This window comes from Cyprinodon variegatus, unplaced genomic scaffold (assembly GCF_000732505.1).
Source record: "Cyprinodon variegatus isolate N-32 unplaced genomic scaffold, C_variegatus-1.0 Scaffold658, whole genome shotgun sequence".
In the NCBI taxonomy this organism is placed as follows: domain Eukaryota; kingdom Metazoa; phylum Chordata; class Actinopteri; order Cyprinodontiformes; family Cyprinodontidae; genus Cyprinodon; species Cyprinodon variegatus.
This window is the reverse complement of record NW_015151111.1, coordinates 399764-408779: the sequence shown is the minus strand read 5'-3', so window position 1 is coordinate 408779 and position 9016 is coordinate 399764. Positions and strand designations below refer to the sequence as shown.

Sequence of the window (9016 nt, the reverse complement as noted above, 5' to 3'; positions counted from 1 at the left end):
ATTGTCAAAATTTTGGTGTCGATCATTCGATTTCATCCTGGACACTACAGAAAATGGGCTAAAAGTGTTAAAAACCGGAATTCTCCTTTAAGTAGATGGAGGAAAGCAGAAAACAAAGGAAAAAGGGAGTAAAACTGTTTGGAGGGAAACACAGGTTTTTACCAAACACTGACTAAACAGTTTAACAAATAATAATTAAAAAAACTCTAATTGTTTTTTGAAAAAATAGGTTAAAGCTTTCAGTAGATCCTTGGCGGCTTACCTGCTTGTTCTTGTATTTCTTAAGGTAACGCGGGGACACCAGACACTCTGGGTTAATATCGGTGGTGATCGGTTCAATGAACTGGGGGTCAGGGTTCATGTGCTGCATCTTGAGGAAGGAGAGAATATTTTGGACCTCTAAGTTGTATGAACTGTCAGCCATGGTCTTTCCTTTGGAGGCCAAGCGACAAGCAGCCATCCAGTGAGCATACTGTTTCTCCTGGATACAAAACACCAATTAGGGGATTAAAAAACAGCAGCAGGGAGAGAAGAAATCCTGGAAAACCACTGCTCTGACTCCAGCCTTACCGTGTCACACCGAAGCCAGATCTCATTCATCCCATCCGCCACAGGGATTAATAATTTGATGTTGAATTTCTGACCAGAAATGTTCACATCTGGCGTTACCTCACAACCTGAGCAATCAAACGAAGACAGGAAAAGAGGGCCAAAGGTTGCAGTCATTCTTTAACAACCTTATATTATTTCATAGCTTGAAGCAGACAAATAAACTTCTACATTCCAAAGTTAGAATCATGCAACACATTTTGGTCTATCTGTATTTTTGCACCTCTTAGATTCATTTGATGAGCAGGCGTCCCATGTGCTTCCTCTTTACTCTTGTAGCAGGAAATGGTGATGTCCTTGAACGTGCACCAGTACTGCTTATAGCCCTTCAGCGTCAGCTTCTTGGGTCTAGAAAATGAGAGTAGACAGGGACACTTTAGGGTTCAGCTGGAAAAATGCTCAGTCTTTAATGTCTGTTAACAGGAGGAATGGGGGAGGGGAGATTATAAGGGAGTACAAAGAGGGTAGAAAAAGAAAGCTTCTGGGGGAGTAAACTCAGCAAGGTGAGGAGTAAGGGAGACAGTGTGGTGGAAAGCCATTACAGAGGAAACACCCTTTGATATCACACCAATCCTATCAACTTTATACTGCAGGTTTTATGAGACAAGCTCCCCAGGAGGTAACCGCCTTTCTGCAAAAAACAGTAGGATCAAAATATGCTTCCACCAACTGATCTCCCTGAAGAGAAACTAAAAGCTCCCTCCCCACTAAATGGTCTTTGGCACTGGAACACCATCAACCTCTTACAATGCTGGAAAGTGAGCAAGGGTACTGTTAAAAAAAGAAAAGAAAAGAAAAACAATGTAGCCTAAACGCCTAGAGATGTTTCTGTACTTAAAGGTATGGTGTAGGATTTTGTGAATTTTTCAAAAGACCCGCCCTCTCCACTTTAAGAAAATGCACATGAACGACCCTGTACAAGCTCCAGAGAGGGAACCCCTATTAAAAGCGCTCGAAAGCATGCATGAGCCCATTTCTCCTTGTGCACGCTCTGTTGAAAAGTTGCTCTTCTCATAGCTTATACAAGCTAACTGTGCCTGGACATCTGACCTAACCCCTAAATGCCTATAAAGAGCAGGGACTACATAGAGGACTTTATGGTGAACTCAGTTAACTGACCGTTCGGACCGATGATCACTACATTTTGCTAACCGTTATTAGTTTGTTATTAGTCCACGCTGTCGGTATGCAACAGTGGGCCGCTGTGACAGCAAATCCCATAATGCTTTGTGAAGAGAGCTCTCCGCGCAAAGCATTCCGGGATGTAGATCTGCCTCTTCTGAGGCCTCTCTTTTCTTCTCATACACTTTGTAGACAAAGGTGAGCTTCAATGATTTTTTTGAAACCGTAGCTCACCACACATATATGCCTGAAAGTGCGGATGCGAAGACAAGGAGAAAAAATTAGGCCGGGCTTATGTAAACGTATTACCAAAATGATTTAAAATTAGGATGACCACTTATTTAGATGATACACCCGGAAATAAAAGATAGTCCTCTATACCTTTAATAGAGGTATTCCAAAAAAAGAAAATCAAAAACAATCCACTGGACTTTGTTTCCAAGTTTAAAGACATTTCACTTCCCATCCAAGAAGCTTTTTCAATTCGATTTAATAAAAGTTTTTACATCGTGTATGCAAGTAACTAAAACATGTTTTAGGTTGGACTCATGTCGCCATTAACATAGACTTACTTGAAAACTTTGACATAGTCTGCTAGCTCTGGAATAGATGTGATGTCGCCCTGAGAGAAAAGGGAAAAATGTTCCATTAGCATTTTTATCTAATAATATTTTAACCAAGGCATTAGGGTAAGGCCATTAAACGCTGTAAATATCTTTCAAATGTAACTGAAATGTAAGGGTTTGACCTCAAATTTCTCACCCCTTTAAATTAGTATCACTTTTAAAGCAAACAAAAAGACATATTTTTTATCATTTATTTTTCTGTCTTATATCCAGACTTGGTGATTTTAATTCCATGCCAAAATCACAAGAACAAAACAAAACAACCTATACAGAAAGAAAAGCTAAAAGAAAAGCTGAAAAACAAATCTGACAAATAAGTCTATGCGTCACTGAAGGTAATGTGGGCTAAACTGCCATCTAATCAAGAGATTTAAAAGCGCTTCGTGGCAAACTCTTCCTGTTCTTAACCCTATAATGCCAAATGTATTGTATTTGATACATACGGTTTCTGAAATGTTTTGCATCCGACACCTTTTGCATAATTTAATGGTAAAAACTTTGCTCAAAATCCTATTTTACACAATCAGATATACCTGATAACAGCCAGTAGAAGACTACATAAAAAAATAATCTTGACTTATTGCATAGTAATAAATTATTAATATCAAAAATGTATTTTTTTTTTCTTTTTACATATTTTGTTAAAGGGGCAAATAAGGAATTCAAACCAAAAAAAAAAGTTATTTTCTGTTTTGTTTTATTCTTGGATCAGGCTTTAAAGGGTTAATGATTCAATCAAAGTACAAAATGTCCCTTGTAAAAAAAATCTTAGAGGTTGGCAGCGATCAGGCAGATGCCATCTCTGCTCCAGTTTTTACCAGCATTCTTCTCTAATGCGCATGTTTCAACATTTCTCATTTTTCCATTGTAATTATGACTAAATGTTTATATTAGAAGATGTAAGTATGAAAGCTGGACACAACGGTAGAGAGCAGTCTCAGTTTTCTATGTGTTGTTATCTATTGTTGCCATTTAACTGTTAATCTGAGAGTACTGCACCTTTAAACTATCAGTTTGTTTACAAGTTTTGCATCCATATTGACGGAAATTAATGATAAAACAGTAATATACAATTCAAATTACACCATTTCCCATGTATTTGGGGAGATATGTCCATTTCGGACATCGGTGATTGTGACTGAAAGGTTCAAACTCGATTATACCAATATCTGTGGAAATTAAAAAAAGAACTCTGATGTGCATCACTGCAGCCAGCAACTTGACAATTTATGAAGACTAAATAAGGTAATGCTTACTGTATCCTGCACACTCTGCATCAGAGTGAAAGTTACCACACAACAGCAACCATTAGTGCATGATTCCAAATGCATCTTTTCTGTTCGTTTCCCTTTTTATGTTTTCTCCAACTTTATGAGACCCATGTTCAGTTTTGTTCAAATAAGGCTTGAAAAAAGGGTACAAAACTTTGAACAAAAAACATGATCCAAAGTCTCAGAATGAGAGGAAAAAAATCTCTTATTGTTTTAGTTCATAAACACAACAGAAATAAAAAGAAAGCAGCCATGTTTTTCTCATACCAGAGTATTGGAGGTTTTCCCCCCTTCCAGAGTAATCTCCAAATCTGACAGCGCTGCATCCACCTCATCCACCTCCTTCTCGCTGTTATTCATGTGGTTGTCTGAAGACATGATTGACAGCTTGTTGATGTGGTACTGTGAAAAAAAAAAAGAAAAAACTCCACTTCAGATGACTTTTATGATTCATTTATCCCTTTATATAAATCTATCCAGGAATAAAGAAACATCTATGTGAAATTAAAGAAGCTGAAAAACAAACGGTTAAGACCAGAGGGCACAAAAAGGTGAAAAATATTTTGTGTAAACCATATTTTGTATCTGCATTTGCTGCTATTGATGCAAAAATGCTCCAAAACAAGGACGGACTGAACAACTGATGCAATGGATAATAAGCAATGCGGTCAGGGAAATCAAACTGAATCATGCTCACTGTGGTATATATGTGGGAGAGGAGGAAACACGCCCGTAACAATGGAAATAGCCGTTCACTAGGATAGCCTCGTTACAAAGAACCCTGCAGTGAGTCACAGAAACTAAAAACAGCTTGTTGACAAATGGTATTTTTCCATGTCAACTCATCACCAACCCCCCACACCGATACGTGAATGAACAGCTGCCCAGAGAGTGAAAGCCACAGAGCTGTTTGGGAGAAATATGTCAGGCAGAAGCTGGCAGGACAGGGAGAAAGAGTTTAATATTTTCTTTGTCAGCTAGGTCAGTTTAAACTTTTGTTCTTATTTATATCCATCAACTGTGATATCTCAACCAAAACCATTGAGATTATAATGCGCAAATTAAACCAAAGACCTGAATGGGAACGTAGGTGACAGAGCTTCCACCAGTCTCGACACCAAACTTATATCAGCAAAACTGATGGTAAAGCAACAAGACGCCATTCAGGTGCCATTCGTTACCCATCTGCTAAAACACACGTTCACACCTTAGACAGTTAGAGCTTCAAAAGGAATGCTGAGCAGGTCTATGGAAGCGTATCTTGTTGGAGTGGGTGGTTTGGGCCAAGGCGTGGAGTACTGTGGCCCAAAACGCACTATAATTACCCTCAGAGTGAGGACAGAGTGGCGTCCTCAGGTCTTGGCACCCGGTTTATGATGGTCAGAAATAGCTGAGGGCACCATGTGGCAACATGAGGAAGCAAAGGGGGTTAACATCTGTATATCGTTTCCACTGCTCCCCTTTCACCGCTGACCGGTCTAGGGAGAACCCCATTACTTGGCCAGCAGCATTTTTAAAAAAGCCCAAAACTCACCAACTGTAATACAAAACTAAAAAAGAATAACTGATTGATGTTCAAACTTACTGAGAGGCTGCAGAAAAACGATGGCAAGCAAGCACAAAGAAACGTATTCTCAGAATAAAAAATGTAAACAGCCACATTTAAGTAGATTGTTTTGCAAAAGTCTCCATCTGCTTTTTTTTTTTTTGCCACAAATCAAAGACTGGATTTTATTTAGATTTTATGAGACAAACTTACAAAAAATGGAGAGGTTAATTTCTGCACATAAAATCTTAAAGTGTGGTGCGCATATGCTTTCCTCCACTTTTCATGCAATAAATAATCCAAGCCAATAGTTTTTTTAAAGAAGCTAATTAGTAAACTGAGAGCAGCTGTCTGTAAATTCAGCTTCTCTCTGAAGGCCTCAAAGGTTTGGTTAATGAACAAATTGCCACATAGAGACCAAGGAAAACAGGAGAGTGAACACATTCTCCTTAGACAGACACTGCAGGCATTATCCCTATGGCAGGATTGTAGTCCAGTCTAATGATTAGTCATCAGGTGAAAAACACCAAAAACTAAACAAAAGCACTGCAAAACCCTGCACATTTCAGTCCTTTACACCATAATTCAAAAAAACAAAAACAAAAAAACAAGAAGAGGCTCTTCCACAAACTCGTACTGTTTTTACCTGCAGGGCAGCAAACATCATCATTTCCTCCTCTGTGCACTCAATTTCCTCCAGCAGGATGGCCCACTTGGCCTGTTCATAGAGCTGGTTGACTCGGATGGCATCATACTGTGGAGCAGTACAAACACATGCTGAACTGAAAATCCACTCAGACACCTGTTAGAACGTTGCATGCAAAGATTTGATGTAATAATCAAAGTATTTGATCATTCAACGGGATTAGATTTAAACTCAATTAAAATTCAAAAGGAAACCGCAACCATTTTAATCATTATGATTTAATTTCCCTAAAAGATTGCATGGTGCTTTAGTAGAGCTTTTTAATTGTTATTCCTTGACTGTGGGACAAACCTTTGGGTTGAGGTCAAAGAAGCTGTGATATTTAAACCTCAGCAGGAGCACATCGTTCTCCTTTACATCCTGCTCCATGAGAGACCGGGATGAATCCAACCACCTGTGAAAAAAAGATTTTCATAGAGTAAAAATATGATTAAAAGCTCCACAGCTCTAAAAAGTGTTTACTCAGCAAAACACCATTTTATAAAATCAGACTTTTAGATTCCTTAAACCAGTAAGTCATCGTCTCACCCTTGATTGATCTTCGCTTTGTCCAGCAGAGACTGGGGTTTGTAGAGTTTGACCAGGATGTCGGGTGAGGATATTGGCTGGCTGACAGCAAGGATGCTGGGGTTACCCTCCGACAGGGGGCTGTCCCCAAACCACGCTGAGGTTGGCGACAGCGGGCTGCCATCCCTGGAGTCGTAGGTTGGGGTCATGGTCTTGCTGTACAAGCCTGGACTAGAGTAGATGCTTCCTGCAAAACAACAAAAAGTCACAAGTTAGTGTGCAGTTATCAAACCATAAAGAAAACCAAAAGCCTATGAAGAGATACATACTCTTTGCAAACTACAGGATACCTGAAGGGGATTGGGTATTTAATTGGCTGATTTGCAGGCGATTTTATTCAGTGGAGTCAGAGAGGGGACTGAATACAAAAGCCCTTTTCTTCTACTTCACAATCATGTGCCAATCATGTACTACTTTAAATGTATCAAAGTATTTAAAAAGGGGGGAAAAAATAAAAACAGATCTATTCTGTTCTTAGCAGGACCAGCTTGCATGTTTGTATTAAATATCATTATTCAGCTACCACCCTATGGTGTTTGAATGAGGCCCGTTCATTATCCCCTCCTGTTGATCATGGTAAAAGTAGAAGGCGTTGATCAGCATACAGGTGCTCCATTAGTAAAAGCATGATCACTGAAGTACAGCAAAGCCTCCACAGAGTTACACTGCACACAGCAAACTATGGCACAGGCAAGGGTGAGAATTTAGGTGCTACATCAACATTAAGAGATAAAGACAGACTAACAGAGAATGTTTCTAAATGGTTCTAACATTTATTTCTGTGTAAAGTTTTTTTCTTTCATGTTTTTAATTTTGGAATTTGAGACCAGGCATGAGTCTCTGGGGAAAAGCTGTTTGCATTTCCTGTTAGCTTGCCTTTTGGGAGTATTTTTGGTCAGCTTGCCCCCTTCGTTCCCTCTCTTCCACCTCAAGCCCTGGGTCAAGAAGTAACTGACTAAACCACTAAATCTCCTCTGAAACAAGGAAGTGGGCTTGGTTAGAGTTTGTGACTGTATGTTTGTGTTGGTAAGCCGGGGTCATGAGAAAGGGGTGTAGGCTTTGACCACCCACTCCATGTGGGGGAGGGTGTTTTCTAATGGTTTCTCCAAGGACTTCCTCCTTAATGCTGAGTTCACCAGGGCAGGGAGAGTACTCCCATCTCCCATAGGGTCTCACGAGGAATGTCAACTATCTAGTGCAAGTATGTAAAAAGCTAAAGCTGATGGTTTATTGAGAAACAGAACTTCCTCCATCCTGTTTACAGTTTAGCTCTTGCAAAACAGAATTCCCTAAATTTCCCACACTTGGGGTTTCATGCATAGCTGAGAAGGACTTCCAAGCAAACAAATCAATATATACACACAAGTGTTTAGTGGATTTATTTTCTGTTCAGGGCTGTTATGTTATATGAGCCATGAAGACATAATTATAATGTATGCTTAACATGTTTTCTGAGGTTCAAACCCTTTTAAAAGTAGCAGCCTTAAACTGCTTAAAAGGAAACCAAGCTTTGACCTAATAGGATGCATAAGCATTTATCATGAGACTACCAACGTCAGGTGACTTTCTCTTGAAGACTGGTCATGTGACTCTGCTGCCAGCTCTCAGACTATACAGATAGTGTCTGAACTTAGTGGCCCAACAGTGAAGAAGGAGAAGGAAGCAGTGCAGAAGGAGCAGGACAGAGGAAGCAGGAAGCTTACCTTTAACAGGTCCGATGTAAATTATCTCAGAGGCTGAGGTGAAAACGAAAGAGTAGGAAAGAGAGAGACAGAAAAAAAAGGTGAAGGAAAAGGAGTGGAATAGTAAACAAAATTATTAAAGTAGATTCAGGTTGTCTCAAACTGTCAAAGGAAAGAGGAAAACAGAAAAACAGGAGAAATGACAAAAGGTGAAGATATATAAAATGAGACTATGTGGCATTTCCACAGACGGAGCCAGGGCCAATGACTCAGCCTGTTACTTAGTGAAGGAGATGGGTTGGCAATGACTCACTTTTAACTTTCAACAAGCGAGAGTAACTATAGAGGCAAGTAAGGTACTGGTCAGAATAATCATGTGACACAGCCATCAGATCTATGGTCCAATTTTAATATCCATGTTCAGAATGACTTTCTCCAACTATTGCAGCTCGACGGAACTTTTACACCATTGACTGTAGATGCCTTGGGTCAATTCTCTTCATCCAAAAAGATGAAGTGACTTCCTGTGGGACGTGTTTATACTAGGGTTCCAAATACAACTTTTACATTTCCGAAACGATATCAACACGAATCATAAATGCTTCTATTACTTATTTTATACTGCAGAATGTAAAAAAAAAAAAAAAAAAAAGCTTGTTCAAGAGATAATATTAAAACAGAGAACAATAGTCAACAACAACTGCTATGAGAACAACTGACCCATGTTATACTAACCAACAGGTTAAAGAAGCTTTAAAGCTACAGTGTGTAATTTTCAGCGAGATCTAACGTCCAGACTGCAGACCGCAGCAACATGAACATCTCCCCCCCCACCGCTTCTCCCCCCCAACAGTACGGCGAGCGTTACGGGACAAAATGTCTTCCAC

The 9016-nt window shown here is 39.5% G+C and overlaps 1 protein-coding gene across 4 annotated transcripts in view; it reads right to left on the bottom strand.

Annotated features, from left to right (window-relative positions):
- fermt2 (fermitin family member 2) overlaps positions 1-9016 on the bottom strand; it is a 47828-nt gene that overhangs the window by 7565 nt on the left and 31247 nt on the right. For 2 of the 4 annotated variants that reach the window (XM_015393798.1, XM_015393799.1), the window contains exons 5-13: positions 8151-8183; positions 6409-6634; positions 6172-6274; positions 5821-5928; positions 3896-4030; positions 2304-2353; positions 833-957; positions 571-677; positions 263-481 (exon numbers count right to left, since the gene is read on the bottom strand). In XM_015393798.1, coding sequence (XP_015249284.1) covers positions 263-481; positions 571-677; positions 833-957; positions 2304-2353; positions 3896-4030; positions 5821-5928; positions 6172-6274; positions 6409-6634; positions 8151-8183 — 1106 coding nt within the window. The remainder of the gene's footprint in view (positions 1-262; positions 482-570; positions 678-832; positions 958-2303; positions 2354-3895; positions 4031-5820; positions 5929-6171; positions 6275-6408; positions 6635-8150; positions 8184-9016) is intronic. The other 2 variants (XM_015393800.1, XM_015393801.1) reach the window with 1 other exon arrangement.